The 27,649-nt window shown below is 43.9% G+C and overlaps 1 protein-coding gene and 1 long non-coding RNA gene across 2 annotated transcripts in view; one reads left to right on the forward strand and one right to left on the reverse strand.

Annotated features, from left to right (window-relative positions):
• Positions 1–27,649, reverse strand: part of enah (ENAH actin regulator) — a 111,559-nt gene that overhangs the window by 36,594 nt on the left and 47,316 nt on the right. The window contains 1 exon segment of the mRNA XM_037751708.1: positions 16,261–16,333. Within this exon segment, the coding sequence (XP_037607636.1) occupies positions 16,261–16,333 (73 nt within the window).
• Positions 4,263–27,388, forward strand: LOC119477610. Its single transcript, XR_005204269.1, has 4 exons — positions 4,263–4,421; positions 13,244–13,256; positions 15,635–15,641; positions 27,377–27,388. It is a non-coding gene; the product is annotated as an uncharacterized LOC119477610 (long non-coding RNA).

Genomic DNA, 27,649 nt, shown 5'->3' on the forward strand with positions numbered 1-27,649 from the left:
CACCCACAACAGGTCAAACATGATCACCGCGTTGCCGTTCATCACGTCAAATACACACATGTACGCAGTCACTCTCGTCCCTTTTCCAAACTGAAAGACAGCAGGTGATTCAGGTTTAAACCCTGCGTTTGGCACGGTGGGTTTTTGAGATTGTGAGAGTTGAGCACATTGTGGGCCAGTTTCCCTGCAGGGTGTGAAGGCCCAGAACACACCAACCCGAACATCAAAGAATAGCAGCGACGAGGTGTAGGGACACTTTGTTTTTTTCCACACCGAAAATTTATAAGGAATCAGTAAGGGAATCGAATAAAGGATCGGACTGATAAGCAGAATCGATAATGACATGGTGATAAAATCGTATTAATTCCCATCCCTACTACATTCCAGTGACTCAGGCAGTGAAATGGTGTCCACTGCATTTTGTTTGCACATGTAAAAATGTGAGGACTGATTTGATTACGAGGCGAAAGTGAGCATGGCTCACATACATTCATTGCTCATTTGTTAATTGATAGGCTGATACTTTATTTTCTGCCTCCAGAAAGTACCAGGATGGCAGCAAGAAGGTGAAACCAAACTCCCTTCAGTCACATTAGTCTGACCTGTCGTGATTACGTGAAAGACGTTTCATGTTTTGGACCAGGATGTCAACGAATTTGAACATAATGAGGCGGTTAACGAAGGAAATCTGAACACAGTAGATGACTTATCTGCAAAAGTCAGTCATTAAATATGTGACGCCGAGGCTTTTCACAATCACGAAGAGTAAGAGTAACAGTTAAAGTGAATATAAGCACTAAAGCTAATACTCTCAAACCAGCAGAGCTTTGCTATGACATGGCTGCAGAGAGCTCAGGGGCTCAGATCCACAGGATTATCCTGACCAATAAGATGAAAGGGAGAGGTGTGAAGGGGATATCTCAGGAAATTCTCTCTTTATGTCTGCTGCACCTCCATCTCCTTTACTCCGACATCTTTTCAATGCAAGAGTGAGTATAGCGGGATCGTCCGCATCGAAGTCTGTCTCGTTTCTCCATGGACAAAGAGAGAGAGAGAACACCCGAGGATGGAAAGGCAGAGAAACTTATACATGGCACCACCACCCTGACCCAGTATACATGGATGGCTGCTCCCTCATACACACTAAGCATCCCAGTTCTCACGGTGTGTCAGTGGGCCATCGCTGTAATCGCAGAAACACAGGGTTGAGCTGGGTTTACGCGGCATGGACGTGTCTCTGAGGACTCTACAGTCTCCTCTCTCATATAAATGGTCCCTGTGGGATCCTCTGCAGAGCGTCTTCATGGTTTAAATACAGCTCATGATGTAATGGTGCTAAACCAGTTTAATCAGCCAGATCAGAGAGGGGGGTTCCACATTTTTTATTCATGTTGCTCTTTTCTATGCAAAGATGGCTAAACTGCCAACAGCCAGCAGCCAAATGCTGGCGGGCTGTGGCTGGTACAGCTGGTGCAGTTTGTCTACCAGCTACGTTGGCAGGTAAGCGCCATCTTTTTCTGTTCAAAACAAATAATGTGATTTGGTCGGCAGTGAAAGGAATTACTCCACCATAGTGTTTAAATATGGCAGTCAAATAACGAAGGCAATGGGAAGGGTAGGGCAGGGACAATACGCCTATCTCCCAATCCGATACTATCATGATACTCGGGTCCCGATTCGATACTGTATGTATTGCGATTTTCAAGTGTTGAGATTCGATATTACGATTTATTGCGATTTATTGCGATTTATTGCGACTCACACACCGCGCTCGTTCTCGCTCTTTCGCTCCACTCTCACGTGCATGCGCGCACACTCCACACTACAGAAGAGTTAGTTTAGCTCTGAGAATAACTACTGAATGTACAGTGGACGTTTGTGCAGAAATAACTGCTGCAGCTCCTCCAGACCAACAGAGGTTTCCCGTGTCTTGTGAAGTGACGGGGCTCTGCAGAGAGAAACGTTATCGTCTCCAACCAAAACTCCGATGTCTCCCCTGTTCCCTCCGGCCGCGGTCGGGAGGCTGAGGCAGGAAAAGCCAACACTAGGATCAGCATTGATTCATGGAGAGACCTTTGTCTGGTCAGCTAACATTACTGCCAAGCAGCTGAAATATAGAGTGATATTGTGGTTTTAGCTGACGTGTGGCGCCTCACTGTTTTGAGCGATGCTCGTTCATGTCTATGTAGAGCGAGCACAAGCACGAGCAACAGGATGCTGACTTTCGTTGACTTAACGGCCACAGGTGTTGCTGTTAACAAGCAATTTCTGATTCTTACATAGAGTCCCTTTAAGCTTTCTGCATAGAGTCCCTTTAATCAACAAGATGCCTGTCAATCATGTTCAGTCTCGTGTGTGTCGCCTCACTGTTTTGACCGATGCTCGCTCGGTATGTAGTGCGAGCACAAATGCGAGCAACAGGACGCTGACTGTCGTTGAGTTAACGGTACAGGTGTCACTGTTGAGCAATTTCTCATTCTTACATAGAGCCCCTTTAAGCTTTCTGCATTTTTTTCCCCGTTGTTGTTGTTGTTGTTGTGCTACCGTTAACAATACTTTGATAACTCTGTTTCAGAGATTTAAAACATAATATATACCTATATCTGCTAAGTGGTAGGCAGGCAAGATGTCACACACACACACACACACACCATTGTACACTGGTGGTGATGCAACCTACAGGCAACATACACTTCTCATTTACTTGGAGCCGAGTATAGAGGAGCTTCAGCCGTTAGGACTCTACAGTATATCGAGAGCTAAATGGTTTACCGTCTCAACCGGTACTTTAACATCATCATGAAATGACCACAGTGCAGTAAAGTTCAGTTCACTTGTGGAAGGGTCGGAGCAAAGTGTCTTGATAATAGCGGTAATAAAGCTGTCTTCTCGCCACATATAATATCCACCTATTCCCAGTCTCTTTTATTGAGCGCTGGCAACAACATTAAGGATAAGTGCTGAAGTCAGAGGTTGCTTTAAGACTTCAACTTGTTTTATATTTGTGAAATAATACATTAATAATCTTTTGAAAAATGCAGAAAATACAATATTATTATTATGTCATGGACATATGTCACTATTTTATTTTTAAAGAATCTGTATTATTTGTTCAGAGAAACCCTCCACCCATTAGATTTTGTGTCCACTTGTCTTTCGCTGTCTCTGGTACTGGACTCTGAAGGGGTCCACAGAATGATTAGGAACGGGTGGATTTCACTATTATCCGCCAAAGGCAATTCCAGTTTCAGATTGTGTAGGAACGACTACTCCAATTAGTTTAATGTTCACAAGCTAAACGTTTGTTGAGACTAACTACTGTAGCGACATTAGTGTGTCTGGAGAGTAAACTGCTGTTTCAGGATAAATGTTGAGCTACTGTGGAGGACTTAGTGTCTGGGTGAAAAAGACAAAACCAGCATGTGGTCACTGGTACATAATGTGGTTGCTCTGGTGTTCACTGCAGCTGATCAGGTGAGTGGTTTCCTGTTCAGCATCCTGCACTCGGACCAGGCCAACACATTCTCAGTCCCAACTCGTCAAATAACGCCACTTGGTCGGTGCCCCTCGGCATCGGACACCGACGTACAGAGGTACCCCTCTTGCGTTATTTTTAGACGGACCGGGGACGGCGTTGTATGCATACGCTACGGCATATTTACGGCGTATATATGGCGTAGTTACATGCATAATGTCCTTTCAAAATAAACTTCCGTTTTCACAGGAATTTAGGTTAAGGCAACACAACCACTTAGGTAAGGTTAGGAAATGGTTGTGGTTGATGTTAGCTTCACTGACTACTGACTCACGGGACTGACGATACCGACGTGACAAAATAAGTCAACGTTACTTTTAGTTTCACAGGTTTCCTGGTTGAAAGTCTTCTGTTTGTTTGACCCAACCACCACCCCTACTGCCCGCCCAGAATGGACTCTCACACTATTAATACTACGTCGCATGCTCCGACCGTTGATTAACGCTGTTGCCAACGGGTGCCTCCATGCGTCGGTTTCCGATGCCGAGGGGCACTTACCAAATGTCGGTATTTGACAAGCTGGGAGTGAGAACGGGTTGATCAGGCGGCTACCTCCGGTTCTTAAAAGCGAAGCCAATGCTGAAGAGCCTTAAACTTTCATTCTTTCTAACAGCCAGCAGGGGGCGACTCCTCTGGTTGCTAAAAGAAGTCTGATTGTATAGAAGTCTATGAGAAAATGAGCCTACTTCTCACTTGATTTATTACCTCAGTAAACATTGTAAACATGAGTTTATGGTCTCAATCGCTAGTTTCAAGTCTTCTTCAATACAGTATGATGTTCATTTAGTAAATTATGGTCCCATTTAGAGTCAAATAGACCATAAAGCAGGGGATGCTTTGGGGCGGGGCAACTTTGTGATTGACAACTTTAACCATTTCACGATGTGTTTTCAGTTCATAGAAGTTTTGGTCGCCTAAAATGTCTTATTCAGCGTTCGGTTTTACTTAGCTCCACCCTCTCGTGTCACTTCTGGTTCCAAAAAAACAATATGGCGATGGCCCAAAACCAAGATGGCGACGGCCAAAATACTGAACTCATCCATGACATCCATTTCCCTATATACAGTCTATGACTGGGACATTTCTATGGTACACGCGGCCAACCTGTTACCTGTCAGTCTCCTTAACATCTAAGCTACCATGTCCTCAGTGGGACTTCTGCTGTTGGAGCAAATTCAAACAAAGAAAACTGAACTAACAGAGTCAGCAGTAATTTGTCTAGTGCGTTGCCTCATTTCTTTCTCATTTAGAAAGAGAGGCTGTACTTGCTGAATCTGTCCTAATTAGAGCGGAGAGGCAACCTCAGCTGTACTGATGTCTAGTTGCACTGCTGTTTCCTTTGTCGTAGCTAAATGCTTGTGCTGGCGTTGATGAATGTCTTCTAGCACCGAGGCTTTTTAAACTCTTGACTGTTGGCCAAATTTGTGTTGAAAGGACAATAGAGTTGTGAATTAGTTGCTTTAAGCGCATGCACGCACACACACACACGCCTCACCGTATAATTTATGGATGTAAAGCATGCACAGAGTGTTCCTAAGCAGGAGATCAAGACATTCCTAAACAATGTGCACACACATTTAAAATAACCTGTCTGTAGAGACATGTTTGAGGTGTACATTTTGTGCATGCCTGTTTTTGTGTGTGTGGAAGTGCACATGGAGATGACTCACATGACTAGGCTGAAAAACGTTGAGTGAAACTAAAGCTGATTAAACCATTTTTCTTTTTTACAGCAGATATGTTGACTTGTCAAACACAGGTGTAACTAATAACGTCACTAATTGCTGTGTTGCATCGCAATAATTGGCGGAAGGGAGCCGTCGTTGATGTTATTAGATCCAGCTGTGCATTTCCTGCTACGGCACGTCAGAGCGTAACGGGTCTATGATTCAGACTTTTGGGAAAACAAGAGTGCTCTAATCAAGACTCAGAATATCAAGATTGACAGAAAAGAAAAGGGGAAAAAAGGCGATGCAGTCTGTCAAATCCAAAACACTAACAAGCCTATGTTGAACTCAAGTTCACTGTCAATACAGTTTGGTCTGTATTTGCAACAGAAAATAATGAGAATCATGGGTGAGAAGAAATATACAGTTCATGTTCTTGACAATAATACGATTCAACTTCGTTCCTTTTGTTTACTAGTTTATCGAATGTTATCACCGTTATAAAAATACAAAAATAAGAGGGTCAAGGCGATGTGATTCTTCAGCAAGAGAATCTCCACAAATGAACACAACTTTTATGATTTTTGAAGAGTAAATGTGATCGCCAGAAGTAAAAAGCTAACGTTATAGGCTATAAATATTAATAATACTCATTTAGCCACTTGTTAGCAACCTCCTTTTTAAGACACAAAAATTCGCCATTGGGGTATTTATTGATGTATTTTATGTCGTAGAAAAAAACGTTAAAATCTCTTCAGCTTGTGTTAACCACAGACCTTATTTCAGGCATCTAACTAAAAAACTCATTCAAAAAACCCATTGACTTCCAGACGAGGGAACCAGAAGTGCTAAAATGCTAACTCATTTCCCGGTTTTAGGACTCATTCCTGCAGCGCTCTATATAAACTGAGCGCAATGAGCATTGTTTCATGTATTTTGTCACTTCCCAGGGACCAATGCAATGACTCCCACATGAAATCCTCTTGTCTGCACTGTCTACATATTTGCTGCCTCTGATGGGTGAACCTAAAACAGGTTCCTCTTCCCTCCAGGTCCCTCTCTCTGCCTTGCAGGGAAACGTAAAGCTGTGAAAAGCCTTCCTGCCCGGGGTTTAACTGGCGTCTTACTCGCCTCCTGACAAGAGTTGCCAGGGAAACCGTTGCTAAGGGAGCGTGGGCGGCGGCGGTACGGCCTGAATCCCAGCACGCACATACTGTAGATATACGTGCACACACGCACATATTCCTTTTCCTCTTTGCATCAACTTACGATGACTGAGTTGAAGACACTCTGGGGCAGAGTCGGAGAGGATTTGGGGCAATATTGGGAACATCAAATGGCTTATTGTCAAAATTAAGAGCCAAGAAACATGAAGGAGGAGAGCTGCATAGACAGAATGCAAATAACGTTACAATAGGATCTGTAGTCAAAGGGTATGAAGATCAGAGGTTTGGAAAGGCCCTCATTACCATTTCATTCATTCAGTTTAATAGTTAGGAGTGTATTCATTAGCTACAAAAATTAAATCATTTATCCAACCAACCTGTTGACCTAAAATAGCCATAATGAACCAAAACAACATCACATTAGATATTAGAAACTAAAGCACAACAAAACTACAAAGAAAACAGGAGTATAAGAAAAATAGATCGATGGCAAATGGATATCAGAAGTATGACATTTGTAATCAGTAGGTCAATAGTGCAACGGTGCAGAGTGCAAAGGGGGCTGGAATAAGAGTGATTACTAAGCAACTGAGAATTAAAAACAAAAATATGGTCCTCTCTCTAGGTTCCCTGTTGTAGAGGAGGTCGTGTTGCTCTGGCTCTATCTATTTGGCATGGAGAGGAGGTCGTGTTGCTCTAGCTCTATCTGGTTGGTGTGGAGAGGAGGTTGTGTTGCTCTGGCTCTATCTATCTGGCGTGGAGAGGAGGACGTGTTGCTCTGGCTTTATCTGGTTAGTGTGGAGAGGAAGTCGTGTTGCTCTGGCTCTATCTGGTTGGCGTGTAGAGGAGGTTGTGTTGCTCTGGCTCTATCTGGTTGGCGTGGAGAGGAGGTTGTGTTGCTCTGGCTCTATCTATTTGACGACGCCGGGAAGCTGCTTGACATCCTCCTGGATCCACCTTCTCACATATGTTCACATTATATGTATTATTATTTGTCATATGGATTGTCTATATTGTATTTTCATTATGTTGTTACTCTGTACACACGACATCTATTGCACGTCTGTCCATCCTGGAAGGGGGATCCCTCTGTTGCTCTTCCCGAGGTTTCTAAAAAAAATTTCCCTGTTAAAAGGGTTTTTTTTGGTTACGTTTTTCATCATCCGATGAGAGGGTCGCACTGTGTGGGTGGTGTGAGGGTGTTGATCCTGTACAGATTGAAAAGCCCCCTGAGGCAAATTTGTGATTTGTGGTTTAGGGCTATACAAATAAAATGTACTTGACTTGACTACACAGGAAGTGAGAATGTAATAGGGACAGTTTGAAATACACCCTCATGCTCAGCTGCAGTGTTGTTGGACAGGTGTCTATATTGCAGTCACAGCCTGGAGACATGCTGCTCACTCTGTGAGCCACCATCAACCCACCACAGACTCTTCAATAGAGACACTTACACAGAGCTCCTCACGACACACACTGGGCTCTCTTTTCTCAACTATATCCCGAAAAAACAGCTACTTATTTTGCTTAGTATCACTTTTGTTTCGCTTCATCATTAATCCCAAATGCTGTTAAGTTGCGGTCACACCAAGCACAAAGCGAATTTTTGCTTCACTGTACTCACGGGAGTTGGACCGCCGAGATCATTTGTGTTCATTAGCGTCTCCGTCCAGAGATACCAACAACGACTTTTCTTTCCGCCATCAACCATGGAGGAAATAACCACTGTTGCTGCTTTGTTTATGTTGTGGAAGTCCCAGATATGTCAGAAAACCAAACGCCGTCGTTTCTGGGTTCATAACATCACCTGGCGGCGAGCTGTATTCGCATACAGTGCCATTGCACTGACTGTATCTAGCAAGCCACACGCTACTGCGGTATGAACCTAAAATAAACAGATTGTGCTGTGATTTAATTGCAGTAAACGGATCAAAAGGATGCTGAAATAACTACATAAAGATGCTGATTTGTAAAAAGTCTGAATTCATGCTTTGTCAGGTCTGTCCGCAAGACGACAAGCAAACAACCTTTAAATTGCTTGTTTTCTAAATGGAGTTTGGATTGATCGGTGTCAACATTGTAGCTGCTCTATCAACACTCAACATATGATGACTCTGGGTGTCTGCAAACAGCCACAATAAGCTTGTCCTCCATTTCTGATTCAACAATGTCAGGACGTCAGTGACGACAGGTGGAGAAACGCAACGCCGATAGGCTTTCACGATTCAGCGTCATGCGAATTTCTCGCTCTAGTTGAAAAATGTTGCATATTCATGTTGTGTCATTTGCGCTATTCACCTCTTTGCATTGACTTTGTATGAAATGTTTGCTTCGAACTTGGTGTGAACACAGCATTATACATCAGTGGTGAGGCTAAATTCACTGGATTTTCACTGGAATATTTAGGTCTTTCATATACCCTAATATTGTGGTGATTGTTATATGGTCCTCATTTGTACAGTTTTGTTTTTCTTTGAGCAAAAATGATGTCACATTCGGGTTTTGCCACTTTGCCACAAGTGACAACTGTGCTAAATCTCCAGGGACACTGCAGTCTGGTGAAATCTGTTGGCCAGCCGGACTCAGCGGCTCGCCTCATTGGCTCACAGGACCAGGATATGTTGTATGAATGGATAGGAGCCCAGATGGACCATATGGGCCTACTCTAGTGGGGATCCAGTCCAAGTGTGCAATATATACTCAAACACGCACACTCCATGTGTCACGTTGTGTCCCACTAACCCCAACCTTGTTATAAGAGCCAAGCTAACATATTGGTTTTAGAGATGTTTCTGTGTGTGTGTGTGTGTGACTGTCATTTGGGAATATATGCGGATGTCAACACGTATCTGTGACAATGTGCAGAGCAGCTGCTGGCGTATTCATCTTCAGAGTGTTAAATACACAGCAGCTATGTGCTAACAGCTAACACGGATCTAACACACTCTCTTTCCCTTTTCCATTTCTCCATCCTCACTTTCATTCAAGACCGTGCAACACATTTCCTCTCCCTCACCCAACACACACTCCCCTGCTCCCACGCACCACGCGGCTATTTATACCACAGCCTATTATTTCCAGCTCATTTCTTTTTAATCTGAGGGTAGCACCCTGCATTTCTGAACAGGTGGTTTATCCGCGCTCTTTCTCCCTCAGCCGTCCGTGACTCCTCCGCTCGTATACATGCGGGGAAATTATTTACATAAATCATCCATCTCTGTCTCGATGGAGAGGAGGATTAAAGACGAGATGGGAGGAGGAAGTAGACGAAGGACAGACGGGAAGATGTGCAGCATATTTTCCCTGCTATCGTGTGACCCTGTGGAAAATCCCACTACGGAGGCGTTTGAATTGTTCCAGCCTCTCCGCAGATGAATGATCTCAATGTTTACCCCTCGCAGAGGCCACACCGATGACTGTGGAACGTGTTTGACTGAACATGTGTGGTCACTGTGGAATGAGGTTAGCTCATCGTATTTAACGAGGCGGAGAGGAACGAGGACAGGAGGAACATCCCTCTCACTCATCCATATCTCCCGTTCTTTCTTTATCTCTCTCCTTCTTCCGTCTCTGTATCAGGCTTCATGGCTCAGTGTGACACACATTCCTGATGAAGTTAAGACGTAGCCAAAACATTAGCCGTTGGTCAAAGGGCGGGTTATAAATGATTTTAGGATATTTTCCCCCATTGTGCCATTCAGCTTTGTGTTTTTACAATAATGGGCTGACTGTGTAGACACATATTTTAGATAGTGTTCCAGCCCGACAAAACCCAAGAGCAGACCTGGTGTGAATATTTGCTATAAAATGTTGTTCCAGGAGGTGCAAAAGAGCATGTCAGAATCTCCTCTTTCCGTGCTGGGACGGAGGCTGGCAGCTGTATCCATTAACTAAAGGTATAGACGAATGATCTGGAGTGATAGATAACGAGCGTTTGCCGTAAGGCTGGATATCGGCTCTCCATGCCTTTAAGGTATCGACCGAAACAACCCAGTACAAAGTAGTATTGAAACTTCTCCAGTCAAACAATACCTGTAATCTATCCTTTTTTTGCCCAGATCTAGTAAAAACATTTTTTTAGAATGGTTTTCCTCACAGCCAATCAACGCAATCCTTCTCCGATTTAATGCGACGCGTGATTGGCCCACTACCGCAGCAGCTACAACCCATACAGTTGGGATACATCAGACCGGCAATACGTCATCCAGAATAGGTTCTCATGGCCAAGCCCCCTTCTGGGAGAAAACAATCCTATGTCCCTCGTAGACGGTAACAGAGTAAACAGAAGAAGTTGAAACATGTCTCCAAACTTCTACTTTAAACAAACTGGTAACAGTAATAACGCTATGCTGAAGAGTTGCTGTGTAGTTGGTTGCACCAACAATAAATTCAAAAACGGTGATCTCTTATTTGTTCCCCTGCCGTGTCCTAAAAAATATCTAATAGAGGGGCATTATGGCTCCGAGCTATAGACCAGTCCAGCATGGCTTTATGGCTCCAAGCTATAGACCAGACCAGCATGGCTTTATGGCTCCAAACTATAGACCAAACCAGCATGGCTTTTTGGCTCCAAGCTTTAGACCAGACCAGCATGGCTTTATGGCTCCAAGCTAAAGACCAGTCCAGCATGGCTGTATGGCTCCAAGCTATAGACCAGTCCAGCATGGCTTTATGGCTCCAAGCTATAGACCAGACCAGCATGGCTTTCTGGCTCCAAGCTATAGACCAATCCAGCATGGCTTTATGGCTCCAAGCTATAGACCAGACCAGCATGGCTTCATGGCTCCAAGCTATAGACCAGACCAGCATGGCTTTATGGTTCCAAGCTATAGACCAGACCAGCACGGCGTCATCTCTGAGGCTGCGCTCCCTTTTGGGGAAAGAAACTCGCCGTCACAGGAGAGAAAATGATGAAAATCTGTTGTGTAGCGGGTTAACCGAGGCTTTCACTCTGAGATCTGAGGCTCATACGATACGTGAATATTCACTGTCAGTGTGCTAAATGGCTAAATGATGCTGGTGACAGTGACTAGCATGGCTATCTAACGTTAGCTTGAGTGTGAGGCTGCTGCAGTAATACAGTCATACATTAACATTACAGCAGCATCAGACTGTCGTCTCCAACTAAATCTCAGCATATAGATAAAACAGTTGGCTTTTAACACGTTGGTTATTTACAGACAACACTTAGCCTAACGGGATTCAATCAACTCTGTAGAGAAGTCTGGATCAGTAATATCCAGCCACTGTGTTGGACGGGGGAAGACTGAAGGGACATGACGGCGATCAACCTTCATTTATTAAGGTATCGCAAACACTCAGGTTCAGGCAAGATCGCAAAATATTAATCAAACATATGTATAAAAGAAACATTTGTTCAACAAGAGATGAATGCATAAGAACTTGTCAAAATTAGAATCCAAACACACGTCAAATTGCATCGAAGTCTGTGGGATCTTCAGCTTTCTATCCCCCAAAAGGGGGCGTGGCCTTGAGTTTTTGCAAAGTACCCGTATGTACCGGTCTCATGAATTGCCTCCACACGGCTCTGATCACGGAGATGTCTGAGCCGACAGCTAGCAGCTAACGGTGCTTACAGCACGCACAGTGCCAACAACGGCAACAGTGCTGACAGAGCTAACAGTTTAACTAACAGACAGCGATATCAGTGGCAGCCGCTGCATGAGTGCTGTGCGGCGATTAGCTAGCCAGTGGGAAACGCGCCTCTTCCATTCACATGATGGGTATCAAATGAAGTAATCTGTTCGTATCACTTTAAGGATAATGGCATCATCGTTTTTTAAACAATACCCAGCCCTAGTTTGCAGTGACGTGAAGGCAGTCAGAAACCCCGGGAGGACAGTTAAACTAGTTAGATACAGATAAAGAGATTTGAAACCGTTTGGTCGGGTGGTTAATAGAATAACTTCGGATAACAGGTCAGCCAAAGCTACAGTTATTGATGTAACAAATTAAAAACCTGGAAGTTCTTTGAAGAAGGTTTATGATTCAAAGCTTGGATTGAATAATCATTTTAAACAGATGTTGGTGTGCAGATGCTTTTCCCAATCTGTAAACTGACAGCGGCGTGCTGATTAGATGTGAAACAGCTGCTCAAAAATGACCTGACAATGTTTGTTGGCCAAACAGAAATTCCACTTCTTCCAAAGCTTATGCTAGCTTTCCTTTTTCAAGAAGCAGACGTGTGCTGCCAATTCATTTCTGCACTAGTCTCCTCACTCCTCCATTCTTTCATCCTACTCTCACTGGGCCTCTACACATCCTGTACTCGCTCTCGCACACCGGGGCTGATATTGGCCTCTGTATCGGCAGATGACCTCAGTCACTGATCCACTTGCTGCCTTGTCTGTCATCCGCTGCTAAATATGGAGCATGACCGGAACCGGAGGGGGGGAGAGGTGAGGCAGAAAAGAAAGACGAATGAAGCTAGATGGAGACAAAAGGGTTGAAAGTGAGAAAGCAAAAAGGGGGGCGGAAAAGAAGAAGAAAGGGAGGGGGGTGCTGGCAGCCAGATCCATCAGGCTCTCTCAGACCTACATAGTCTGTAAAATTCCTGGCAGATCCAAGTTCACCTCGAATAGAATTAGAAGAAGCATTGACTCACACCTGAAGAATGCTTTACTATGTGTGTATGTGTGTGTGTGTGTGTGTGTGTTCTTGTACTTGGTACATAGTGAGGACCGAAAGTTTTTAACCGACAGAATGAGGACATTTTTGGAAAGTGAGGACATTTTTGGAAAGTGAGGACATTTTGGAAAGTGAGGACATTTTGGCCGGTCCTCACTTCTTCAAAGGCCTGTTTAAAGGATAAGACTTGGTTTTAAGGTTCAGATTAGAATTAGGGGTAGAGTTAGTGTACGGTTTGGGGTAAAGCTTTGAGTTGCGATATTTTAAAGGGGCAGTGTGTAGGATCTGGCGGTATCTAACGGTGAGGTTGCAGATTGCAACCAACTGAATCCTCTTTTGTGTGCCAAACATGTAGAAGAACTGCGGTGGCCGATGCAAAAACTCAAATGGCCCTATCCAGAGCCAGTTGTTGTAAGAGTAGTGTAGGTCATTTGGAGCCAAGCCAGTGCGTAGATTGTGTGTGTACGAGGGAAGTGAGTGGTGAAGCAAGAGAGAGGGAGAGAGTGGCGGCGGTGACGGGAGCGAGTAACATTATGGACTCCAGCCCAAGCAGGAAAAGTTAACAGAGTTTGGTTTGTCCGTTCTGGGCGACTGTAGAAACACGGCGGCGCAACATGGCAGACTCCGTGGAGAGAGGACCCGCTCCCTATGTAGATAGAAATGGCTCATTCTAAGTGGCCCCGACACACCAAGCCAACGGTTGGCCTTTGGGCAGTTTGGGGCCGTCGGTGAGCGTCTGTCGGCTCTAGTCTGCCCGTGTTTGAGGTTTTTCGGCCGATTCAGCGCATTGAATCGGCGGCAGAACCCGTCGGTGAGAGAAATCACTGATTGGCTGTTCAGCTTCAACGAATCAGTGCACGAGAAGAGAAACGAAAGTGAAGAAAGTGGTGAGTCAGAGAGGTGTGAAAATGGTCGACAAACGCCGCTTTGTTTCATGTACGTATCATAACAACGGCTTGTCTATCCGCCATACTCTGCCCCTCCGGTTTCCCTTTTTGATTGACGAATACAGACTACCACGACCTGCTGGTGTGGAGAGTTATTTCATCTCACGCAGGCACAGAACGTACATGCTAACTGGTAGTCGGCTGTAGTCTCTGTGTTGTATTTTTAGTGCAATCTTTTGGCCGAGACAAAGGCGACGTAAGGCGACGCAATATGAGGCGACGCAACAGTCGGCCTTCGTCACCGCTAGTTCCTTGATGACAAGCTGCTGTGTCTGGGCCTTTAGGTAATGGTAACAGATAAAAAAAAATGCAATGATTAATTTGTGATCGCGATTAACTATAGACAATCGTGCGATTAACCGTGATTAAATATTTTAATCGATTGACAGCCCTAAAAAAAAAAAAAAATTGATGTCGTTTAAACATTTGGGTCTCTCCTGGAAGATGTTCACAGTGTTGTACTTGTATAGTATATAATAATAGTTGTGCCAAGAATGAAAAAAAAGCTAAAGAGAAAAGTGGGTGAGGATGTTGGATCGTCAGTTTCAGAAAGTTACAGAAGTGGATCGGACAGAGACCTTCTAATCCACCTCAGGAAGGTGTAGGGCTATACTGGCCCCTTAACACATCACTCCAAAATGTTAAATAGGTGTTTTGCTTGGATCGATATCTGGATACAATTATCACGTAGGCCTCAAGAGAGCCTTCCTGCATTCATTATGTTTCTCCTTTAATTAGTTTGGATAAGCTGGACACTGGCGTTTTGACGGTGTTACGCTGTCCCTCCAGTTGCCATTCATGTCATCACAATGTGGTGAGCAGCAGCTGCCCTTCATCTGAACCGGTTACCAAAGCAGTCACCAAACTGACGCTAAAGTTAGCTGTTTACGTCTCTGCGTGTGGTCACGTGTTGGTGAAGTTCTATTCAAAAATGTCCATGACGTGCACCCCCCCGTCGGTGTTTGCATGTGAGAGTGTGTGTAGCCAATTCATTCTAATTAAATCCTTGAACACGTTCTAAACCTCGGCCAACATCTGGCCTCCATTAATACGGCTCTGTGTGTATGTATGCAAGTATGTGTGTGATGTGTTTTCTAGCTGTATCCAGAGACTCATTATTACCTGAGGGGAAAGAGTGGCCTTGTATGGGGAAGAAAAACAACTGGGAGCATGCAAGGCTTTGTGTGAGTGCGAGGCTGCGGTCGAACAGTCAAAAAAAAATGGGTCTTTTCTGAACCACTTTTCCCTGACCTCAACGGAAAACGTCTTGAGGTCACGGAAAGATGAAGGAGAATTCATATGGACTTAGGAAAAGACAACCGCAGAGCTCAGAGAATCCGACTGCATTTACATGAGGCTACGTAATTTATGCAACAACGGATGTTATTGACGAAGGTCTGCCGCAAGGAATAGCGGGATGGCATTGTCTCCTTTCCTTTGGTGAAGGATGGTCCAGGAGTGAAAGTATATTGAAGTTCTTGGCGGTACCTTCATCGCTTGATATTGTTCTCCTCCCACCCCCAGCTTCATGCATCCCTGAACACACAATTCAATGCCTGTATGGTGTAGAAAGAAATTAAAAAACACTCATTATTTATTTAAATGGTGGAAAGTGCAGCAGAATAATTTGTAAATGTTGACAGAACTCTTTAAGTAACTTAACTTTTTAAGAGTTGTTGTTCTTCCGACTGGGGACATTTACGTGAAATTTACCAACCGGGAACTCGCATTTGAATGCAGCACAAATGTCCTATATCGCAATGTTAATTAGGGATCATGTGATACACCACACAGTTGTACTGGCAGGGATACGTAGTATGGATGTGTAGAGAACTGGGTACAGCGTTGGAGGGGGGGCCCCGTTCAGTCCTATGAAAGTGGCGCATGAAGCCAAAATGGCTCGACTTCCGAGTGGAAAAGTACCTGGATGCTCCGCATCCATTGGGTCCATGGAACAGGCACAGCAGCGGTCGCTCGGTCACATGGCTTGGTCACGGGGTCACAGCCGTCACGCTGTCGTTATACCTCTCCATAGCATTTAGAGAATTCGATCAGCTCTTATCACGGATGCCACTTAGATACTTCCGGGTCATTTAACTCACTTCACATTTCAGTTAGGAACCTTGCTAAACAAAAAAAAAAGACTATTCGACCGCAGCCTATGTGTGAGTGTGAGTGTGATTGACTGGTGGTGGACAAGAAGAAAAAGAATAGAAATGGAAGAGACAATGATGGAAGAAACAATGGTGCCTCACAAAGTGAACAGACTTTATAGTGCTGTATTTACATGTTCTTACCTTCTCTGCTGGTCCATCTCCTCTGGTGTGGGGCCATTCTGAACCTGGGGGCTCTGTCTAGGCAATGTGGGGCCTGTAGGGGGCGACACAGACACACACAGACAGCCCCATGTTAGACATTCAGCTGACATCCTCAAAATGACTGACACACAACACCTCGTGTACTATTTCAGTAATCGAAACATAGATCTACAGTCAAAAACATACAACATTTAAATACATTTCATATTACGTAACAAGATACTTAAAGCTTCTAATTAAACCTATCAAAAGACAAAGTTAGATAGAGCAACCGGTGCTAGAGATGTTAATAATTAACCGTTTAACCGTTAACCGACATTAAGCATTTTAACCGATTAACACTATCGGTTAAAACGGATAAAAGAAATGTTAATAATTAATTAAAAAAGCTGAGCGGCTCAGAGGAGCGGCTCGTCACTTTAAGGAGAAAAGCTGGTCCACCTTAAGAGGCGGAGCCGGAGTCGCAGGATACAGGAAGTTGTACACACACGGCTACACCTACGTTCACAGCTATAACGCCACCGACAACCCCGCATTCACCGCCGCCACACACACACGGTCTGTAAGACACTCGTTAAAGTTACGCCGCACTGACAGACTGTGTGTGGCGGCGGCGAGCACGAAGCCACCGGCAATGCTAAAGCTGCTAACGTAGCACAAACACACTGTTTGTCTGGCACTCGCTATCGGTTAACGAGGGTCGGTTATCGGTTAAGAACATTTTTCAAAATTAGCATCCCTTACCGGTGCTAGAAAAGCCTTCGAAGCAGCGAGATACATCTGGTTGCCATGGTAACAGAGTGTTAGGTAAAGGACCTACTGGGTATTTAGCTTCCGTGGATCTCAGGTGCAAAGGGTTGTGGAGAAGTCACCTGTCATGTATGTGCTCTGTTAAGTCGGTCAAACAGTCACTCAGTATGAAGGAGGAACACGCAGCAGGTATTAGCTGCCTGACTGATGAAGAGTGATGAATACAGTTGTAGTTGGGAACTGAACCTGTGACACTGTGTCTTTAACTGGTCAGGGACTGTGAAATGATTTCAAAAATGGTTCAAAAGGTTTTCAAACCCTTTGAATTTGTCAAGTACTTAATACTCTTATCAACATGGGAGTGAAGAAATATGCTGCTTTATGTAAGTGTATGAATATATTAACTATGGAAATCAATTAACAACACAAAACAATGACAAATATTGTCCAGAAACCCTCACAGGTACTGCATTTAGCATAAAAAATATGCTCAAATCATAACATGGCAAACTGCAGCCCAACAGGCAACAACAGCTGTCAGTGTGTCAGTGTGCTGACTTGACTATGACTTGCCCCCAAACTGCATGTGATTATCATAAAGTGGGCATGTCTGTAAAGAGGAGACTCATGGGTACCCATAGAAACCATTTACATTCACATAACTGGAGGTCAGAGGTCAAGGGACCCCTTTGAAAATTGCCATAACAGTTTTTCCTCACCAAAATTTAGCGTAACTTTGGAGCGTTATTTAACCTCCTTTGCAACAAGCTAGTATGAAATAGTTGGTACCAATGGATTCTTCTTTCTAGTTTCATATTTAACCAGTATCTTCACTCTAGCTGTAAAACTGAGCCTGCTACGACCTAAAAATCACAAGTTGCGTTATATATGTTAAAGAAATGAGTGGCATCAAAACGAATTTGCGTTAACGCTGTTAGCGTGTTAACCAGCCTTAATTTGAACCCAAACCACAATCTTTTCCTTAACCTAACCAAGTAAACTGAGTAAAAATACATCAAAAGAGACTCTATGCATGTAAGAGCATAAACTGACTCGCCGTCCCTGACATGTCCAAAACTGACGCTAGGGGGGCACCTCGAGCGTCGTATTTGAAGCGCAGGGCCACTGACCAGACGTCGGTATTTGACGAGCTGGAAGTGAGAAGAATGTGTTGGTCTAGTATAAACTGTGAAACGCTGACAACACACACTGCCGTACCCTCGGTAGCCTTTGGCACGAGAACAAGAGACACCCAGACATCACTGTCTCATTTACACTTGCTAATGAGCTGTCTTTTCTGCAAAAACCTGAACGGGACCAGATGGACCAACATGGAGCTCCTTCTCCCTCCGTACCAAATGGAGCAGATTCCACTGCACATAGTATTCAGCCAAGTGTTAACTGTCTGTCTGTCTGTCTGTCTGTCTGTCTGTCTGTCTGTCTGTCTGTTCAGACAGACAGATAAAACATGCAGAATATGGGCTGCAGCCAGGCTGACGACTGGTTCTGTATTCCGGCCCGCTCACACACGCTGACCCCACTTATCACTGGTGTTGGCATGAGCTACTTTTCCACAAGAGAAGAAAATAGAGTTTGTCACGTCTGAGTTGTCTGTTGTTTCTTTTCGTTAAGACCTGTGGATCCTTAGTGGGAATGCATCCCTGCCACCAGCAAATGTGCAAAATCAGATGCACAAGAACAGAGACGTGATGCAGAACTTTCTAAAACTGTAGAAGACCAGTTAATCCCTGAAATCACAGAGCTAATGCGTGCACACACAGATGCAGCAGTGAAACTTGGTGTTCCTCAGGCTACCTTGTGTAGTCTGCTGAAAACTATGACAAAACAGTCATGGCTGCTGCTGCTAGGGATGGAGACAGAAAACAAATGTGCACACGGGGAAAGCACCTGTGGTTGAAGCCGCCCTTGAAACAGCTGAAGCTGCTTTTGACAAAATTCAGTAAATAGCGAAGCTGTCCGTTTCATTACTTTGTATTGATGTAATAAATATAAAAATGGAAATTAGATGGAAATATACATGTGAAATAAAGAGAGTAAAAAACGGTTATAACTAGAATGGCACTGGGAGAGCGCAGACCTCCGCCAACGCATGACTTTAAAAACAGATCACAGCTCACAGCTGGCGGTACCGTGAGGTGGTCTGCTTGTTATTAACTCGGTGTGTTTCCGTGTAACGTATCGGCGGATGCCTCTCTCATTCAGCAGCCTTGTTATGTCTGTATGACGTTACACTATGTTGTCTCTCATTTAATTATTATTACATAATAATTTTGGTAACGGACAAACCAACAAACCAACAAACCAACAAACCAACAAACCAACAGACCAACGCCGGTGAAAACATAACCTTCTCCCTAGGCCTTCGGCCTTGGCGGAGGTAATAAGTGCACTGCAACAGCATTTTTTATGTTAATTGGTTTACTTTCATTTTACTTCTCAGGAAAGAAAACAGAATAATTTGCCCCTCTGGCGTTAACCTGCGTGAATCTCAGGCATAAACTATTATTCATCAGTTTATGTTCATTAATTTTTTTGCCCCTGCTTGAGTATTTCTTTCTCCGAGTACTGTCCGTTTCTCCCTCCTCCACTCACTCACTGAAGGCCCTTTGAGACAAAGCGCGACGACGCCACCACTGCGCTCTGAAACCCGTTCTTTCCACACCGCGTGCTGTGATGTGAACCCGGCAGCGAGCGCCGCTCAGTTGTGTAGCGAGCGGTCACAACCAGCTCTCTTCTGCCAGGTGTAGCTCTATTGTCGTCTGGGTGTAAACAGTCGGGAGGGTTGGAAGTATGCCCAGCGGACCCTTGCATACTCTCGCATACTCGCCGACGCAGAAAGTAACCTTGGCTTTAGGGGTTAGTTCAACAGAGTGGCAACTATGAAATGATCTCACAATTTAACTACTGTTAACATCCCAGAGTACACATAAAAATCTACCCAATGAATCTGAGAAGAAGTTTAGGATTTAAAGTGATGCACTTACAGACACAATAACTTTAAACTACGAACTCGGAAGCCAAATCCAAAGCATGTGAGCCAGTCTGCCCTCTGCTAGAGAACATCCCGGACCTTTTAACAGCAGCATGACATGAAACAGAGAGAGAACAACACTCAGCATCTCCAGGGAACACAGAATAACCATGTCTACATCTTACAGTAGCTCTTTATCTGCCGTGATTATCCAAATCCTCTCGTCTTATTACCATCTTGATGGTTTCCTTCTCGTATTGTACGGGGCTCAATTGAAATAGTATTGAATTAAGCCGAGTCCACAGGCAGTCAATATCTGCGACTGTAATTGCTGACATGGTCTCTCGTCTCCATCTTCCGCTGCCTGTGGGTGTAATTGTGTTACTGTCTGCTCTAATAGAGCTTATGTGCTAATGACAGAACACAGACAGCAGCCAGCGGGGCAGGAGGGGAGGCTGGAGATCAGATAAACAGGCCTGACATTCATTACAGCCTCATTTTCCTATTAGACCCAGCTTTTTTTTATTACACAGCTTATTATCACACTATTTCAACACGAGGAGCTGTACTTTTACTGCACCTCACATTTCTAAATGTTAACGTCAGACAGCACCCCACTACTAGACCCGCCGACTCTAGAGGTGCCTTCTCGAAACATTTTCCCTTCTCGCCAAATGGAAGGTCTTAAAAGATGTGAGCTGAGTCAATGACCCAAGACAGCAGCACTTAGACATGGCCTGCTTCCAAAAACACTATCTGACACAATACTGGGCAAAGAGAGAGGGCGTGGAGGAAAGCTAAAAGACAGGTATTCACAGACAGAGAACAAAGAGGGGCTGGGCTGTACTTCACTGTGTGAGCTGGTCATGAGGATGGAATATCTCTTCAGCAGGAGGACGAGGCTCATAATAGTTCACGGGATTAAAGCCTAATGCCCTTTTCGCACGATTAATTCACACCTCAATATATATTTTCTAATCTAATCTAAATCTAATGGATTGCTCATTGTGCCACACCCCACCCCTCCAAAAAATGTCATTCAAATCCATCACAGACTTTTGGAGTAATGACGGTAACTATTGTTTTTGTCACGAGTACCTTTATGCAGAACGTAAATATCACGTATCGAAAAAACGACGCCATTTTTAAAAAAAATTCTGTTGATATTTCCGAGCTTTCGAACCATGACTGAAGGCTCTAATCAATCATGTTGTGCGGAACGGACAAATTCAAAACATACAACACACAGGCACCATAGTCTGCGTCAAGACAGCAAACTTTATTACTGACGCAGACCAGATCCACTATAGATATATTTGTCAAGATAAGAGCCACCATGGTGACAACATTGACTTGACATTATATCACAAAAAAAAGCTAACATATTTAAATTACACAACTTCTGTTCTTTCACAATAAAAGCCCTAGACATATACACTGGGTAACTGTTAGTAAAGAATGTATATCGATAAGAGGTGAAAGCCAATCGGTCATTCCATTGCAACGTCAGCGCCCAACAGCAGAGCTACGCTTCCGTCATTTTGGACTGAAAGCGACTGCCGGACACCTGTAAAACGTCTGCCTTCAAAGAGCCGTACAAAAATAAAACAATATTATTTCTATTCTATTGTCATATTTAATATCTCTACTGAAATGGCCTCAATTGAACAATAAAAATATTATAAATATGAAAAGCGTTCTCAGTCCAAAATTGCAGCAAAACACCGGAGTTTCGTCTCTTTGATTCTATAGTCTTTACTGTTAGGAAACTCAAATTCACTTTTCGCAGAAAGGAAACTCAATAAAGTAGCTTACTGTAGTTTAGGCTGTACAACAGTTTACCTCAGACAGACTGCCAGATGCTGCTCTGGGTGAGTGGGATCCCGGTAGTTGGTCCTCTGCCTGAGAGAATCTATTTAAACCTTTTATTGAAAAAGTGTTGCAACTGTTGCAAATTCGCTTTGTATGAATAGTTTTGATGCAAAATATTCGCAGGAGAGTATTTGTGTTGTTTATTTGTCGCGCTCCCAGATTGTAAAGGCCTTTAAAGCTGAAGTAGGCGAGATTGGAGCAAATATGATTAAAAAAAAGCTATTTTTATAAAACGGTCGCTATATCGTTACAGTAGTACATGAAACAGGTAACCTGAAAAACATCATGTTCCTCTGTGTCCTCTGTTGCTCCTAACGGCATCTGCAAGATTTAACAGACCGGAGGAAAACAAGCAATCAGAGCTGATCTGAGGTCTGCTGTCCATCTGCCGTCTATGAGAGCTATGTCTATGTCAATCACTCGCGAACTCCGACCAAACGGTCAAACTAGGCAGTGCTGATCAACTATGAATCAATATTCTGTTACATTAATGCCTATTTCTCTCCTCAGATGTTTTCAGAATCATCTTGTAGTGCACAGTTTAGCTGTAAAATGAGAAAGTTTGTGATGCCGCCGCCTTTGTGAAATCTGGTGAAGGAACGCCAAGTTCCAGTCACATGACCGGAGCACAGCCAATAGGAACGCTCTCTCAATGAAATAACCTGTGATTGGTCAAAGTCTCCCGTCACGGGCTAGAATTTCTAAAGCCTGAAAACAGAGCCATGAGGAGGAGCAGAAGTCTAGTTTTCTCTCAGAATACTTGAATTACAATATGCTGAAAGGTTATTATGGAATTTTTGCCAACTGATGCCAAAAATATACTGACTACTGAAGCTTTAATTTCCACTACTGATAATGAAGTTTTCTAGCTGAGTTCAACCTCAAAGTCACAGACACACCCACACACAGTGAAACAACAACAGAAGTCTGTCCCCATCCCTCTTGAATACCTACATGACGGCAGCGTCAGTGTGGGCCTCCTCTGGCAGCAAACGTAACGCCACAGTCCGTGGGGAGCCCCGTCTGACCCGTTGCCAGGCCTCAGTGCAACCACCACCCTGCTGCTGCCAGCTCCCCCGCTACAATCCTGGGAGCTCACATACAGAACCATAGCTCAGGCTTCTGGCTGGCTCTTCTCTCAATTTCCTGTGCCTCAGCCCGGCATCATCCACACACTGCTGGAGGTTTTGTGAAGCTCAGACTGATGGTTGTGAACTTAAAAGTTAAAGATAATAACAAACATGGTGCTTTGGTCTTCTGTTGCAGGAGCCGGTTCAAGTTCTTTATCCTCTGTAACGTGATGCCTGAGCTTCTCCTGACGGCACACCTTTAAAAAGATGACGCTGAAGAAACGCCCGGCGTGGTCGCTCTTTGTGCCGGCTCTCCGATACATCAGAAGTGATGGAAACAAAGGAAGAGGAGAGGGAGGGATGGAGAGTGGGAGGGAGAGAGATGAACATGAGAGGCAGAGAGAGAGAGAGAGAGAGAGAGAGAGAGAGAGAGAGACGGAGCTGGGGGATTGAGACTGAGACTGAGAGCCGGACAGAGATACAGGAAAAGGAGAAACAAAGTGACGCATCACAAAAGGCAGAGAAAGAGACAGAAATAGAGAGGGAGAGAGAGAGAGAGAGAGAGAGAGCTGCGTACAGGATGTGGTGGGACTCTCTACCTGATGGGTTGGTCGGCCAGTTTGTACTTCCTGGATCCGATCTATTATTCATGCGCTGGATACAGAGAAGGACACAACGCTGCTGCTGTCCTCCATATCATTACCAGTGTGTGTATGTAGGGACGTAGTGAAGTCTTTGATTTCAATGATTCATTGAGATCCCAGGACGGAGCGTTAAACATAAAGGGCGGGGTCACCAAAATAAAAAGAAAAAGATTTTGTTGTTTCCAGCCACGCAGAAAGTTTTGCTTTTATGTGTCAAGTCTCGGAGATGTATGTCTACACTAGTTGAACTCAGCTCGAGGCGACCGTTGACATTTATTGAGGAGGGCACCCATGCGTCACATAAATATAACTACCCATAAGCTGTTCTATACATTTACAGGAAGTTTGGAATACACTGAATACAGGCGTGCGGAGAGAAGGACCACCTCCACCCCAATAACATAAAGATGAATGGAATTATATTGGTGGTGCTCACAGGGTGCTTTGATTGGCAGCAATTAAACAGGTTTTGGTTTTGTTTTCTTAACGCTACTTGCAATTTTTTGTCTTTAATTAACCTCTTAAAAATCTCGATCTTTCGGAGGTTGTAGCTGGCTCAGTTTTAAAGTTAGTTATAGTCATATGAAACTAGAAAACCTAAGGAATCCATCGGTACCAACCATGTCATACTAGCTTGTCGCAGAGGAGGTTAAACTACACTCCAAACTTGCGCTAAATTTTTGCGAGGAACAACTGTCATGGCCATTTTCAAAAGGGGTCCCTTGACCTCTGACCTCAAGATATGTGAATGAAAGGGGTTCTATGGGTACCCACGAGTTTCCCCTTTACAGACATGCCCACTTTCAAGTCAGCACACTGACACATTGGTTTATGGACTACCGTTTTGAAGCCTAAAGTTCGTCATTTTGGCCCTCGCCAGATTTTGGCCATTTTTGCAACAGTACAACTTAACTCTGACTAAGACATCTTTAGACGACCAAAATGCTGATATTAACTTTCATGAACTGAAAACACACTGTGAAAGGTTTAAAGTTCTAAGACAAAAAACACGGACAACTACCAGACCGGACAACACCGTGATAGCGACCTGTCAATCACAAGGTAGCCCTGCCCTAAAGCATCCCCTGCTTTATGGTCTATTGGACTCTAAATGGGACCATAATTTACTAGATGAACATCATGCTGTATTGAAGAAGACTTGAAACTAGCGATTGAGACCATAAACTCATGTTTACAATGTTTACTGAGGTAATAAATCAAGTGAGAAGTAGGCTCATTTTCTCATAGACTTCTATACAATCAGACTTCTTTTTGCAACCAGAGGAGTCGCCCCCTGCTGGCTGTTAGAAAGAATGCAGGTTTAAGACACTTCAGCATTGGCTTCACTTCTCAGACCCCGGAGTTGCCCACTGACTGTGCAGCACAGTACACTTCAGATTTTTCACTGTTAAAGACCAAAAGAACAGGTAACATGCTGCAGCAAACAACGCAGTTCCACAACGTGGTGCTTTACAACAACTAAAATTACTGTCGTTACTGTCCATAAGTAGCCGTTCTAAATCCAGAAACGCACATCTCCTCAGACTTTAACGGGCAAAACACAGCTGCATGTCAGCACCGTCAAGTACATTTTAAAACTCCTTTACATCACCAGTCTATGAAGAGCCTCAGAGCTTCATGGTCGCTGTGAGCATTTGGGTGGATGACGGGCTCTCTTTTAGAGTGCATATTGAGAACCTAATGAAGAAACTGAAGGTTAGGCTTGGTTTTTATTGTCAAAATAGGGCCTGCCTTAATTTAGCAATTAGGAGAATACTTGTGCTGGCTACGTTCTTAAGTGTTTTAGACTATGGGGACATTATTTATATGCATGCTGCCTCCTCTACTCTTCGCTGCCTAGATTCTGTGTATCACAGTTCTCTGCGTTTTATATCCAGCTCATTGTCCCGTACACATCATCGTGTACTTTATGATCTGCTCTCCTGGTCTTCATTAGGCCTAAGCAGACAGCAGCATTGGTACATTTTTATTTATTTACAAAGCCATACTGGGCAAACTCCCTTCATATCTGTGTAATCTCTTATCACTCACCAACAGCTATTATAACTTTCGCTCCACTAGACGGCTGCTCTACCGGGTACCGAGGATTTACTCGGAACTTGGTAGAGAAAGCTTTCACCTATTTTGCGCCCTGGTCATGGAATAACCTTCAGGACACACTACAGCTTAAAGGTCCCCTATCGTGCTCATTGTCAGGTTCATACATGTATTTTATGTTTCTACAAGAACATATTTACATGCTTTAATGTTAGAAAAACCCTTTATTTTCCTCAAACTGTCTGCCTGAATATACCTGTTTTAGCTCATTTCAACGGAATTGCAACGGAATTGCGTTGCCTGGCAACAGTTTGGGTCCATGTTTACTTCCTGTCAGCTGATGATATTCACATACACTGCAACAGGAAATAAACTGGGACACATTAAGATTGTTTACGTTTAAAACCGTGTAATGGTCTAAATATTGTATATTTGTGACATCACAAATGGACAGAAATCCTAACGGCTTGTTTCAAACGCACAATTTCTGAATACGGGCTGTGTGTATTTCTCCGTATATTGAACCTTTCAATACTTTCACAGTATTTATATAGCACTTAAACCTGCTTTATACCATAACAGACATGGCAATCTCACTTTTTACAATATGGGACCTTTAATGATTTTGTCTCCCTGGGAGAGTTCAAAGCGCTGATAAAAAACGGTGTAATTGAAGAGTGCAATTGCTGTTCCTAAACTGGATTTTGTATCATGTATCTATTGCCTTTTGTCTGTTTTAACATGCTCCATTGTATGATTTTTGTAACTTTGTAATGGCGTGCCATCTTGGCCAGGTCTCACACAAGAGACAGGACGACACACAACAAAGGAAGGAATAATAAAAAGTCGAGAGGAGGAAATAAAGGCGACATGAAGAGAAAAGGACAAAGTGAACAGCGAAGGAGAGATTGTGTGTTTGTCAGGATGACGGAAGTGGACGGACAGCGGTAGAGGACAGAGTCATTCTCCTCCGTCCGTACGTCCAGACAAACAACTTGTCATCAAAGCTGCCATCCATCTATGTTTGTGTAAGTGAAGAGCTGATGCCGTCACCTGTCAGGAGGTCAAGGTGTCTGTGTATATGTGCAGGATGAGCATTAGTTGTCCATTCATCTTCCCGTCAGAGACAAACACCGGGGGTTATGAATAATAGATGAAGCTCAGACTCAGACTGTGTGTACATTTTTAGCGTGTGTGGCTCCAGTGACTCTACAGTACACACTCTGAGTTCGATGACGTACGCGCTCTGCAATCACAGACGAGACGCGAAGGAAATTCCAACTGTCTTCGCTCTGTCAAGGTTGGTCCGACTGTAAGACACATGTCCGCGTCCGGGTTTATTTAGACAGTCTGGTGAAAGCACAGATAGCAGGCTTACAGGGTGGACACATTTTTTAAAAGCTAGAATCCACATACAGCATCACATTTAGCTCATGACGGCATCGTCCAGGCATCTATAGCAACGTCTTGTGATTGGCTACAGCCCAGGCTGAGCAGGGAAAGGAAACGACACCCGCTCCATAGAAATATGTATTGCTTTAGTAAATAGCTTGACGTGTGGACCATGCTCCTGGATCAGATCTTGGCTCATATTATCTCACCTTATAAGACTAAAAACGGCTTACTTCAGAGTCGTATGAAGTCACTAAACTGACTGATACCTTGGAGGGAGTGTGTGTGTGACGTTGCTAATTTAAATACAACATTAGCCGTGTTTCCATTCAATATTCAAGCGAACTTTAAACAAACTTTTGAAATGTCCCAAAAAAAAGAAATGCAATTTATGCACGTTTCCAAACTCTGCTACAGCGTAGTTTGGTCAGAAGTTGGCGCTATCGGCTATGCATGGCTGTAATCTACCAGTAAACGGAGTAGAAGAAGAAGTAGAGGTTGGGAACTGGAAACAAAACTTACGCTAAATTTTGGCAAAGAAAAACTGGCATGTCCATTTTCAAAGGGGTCCCTTGACCTCTGACCTCCAG

This window comes from Sebastes umbrosus, chromosome 18 (assembly GCF_015220745.1).
Source record: "Sebastes umbrosus isolate fSebUmb1 chromosome 18, fSebUmb1.pri, whole genome shotgun sequence".
Lineage (NCBI taxonomy): Eukaryota > Metazoa > Chordata > Actinopteri > Perciformes > Sebastidae > Sebastes > Sebastes umbrosus.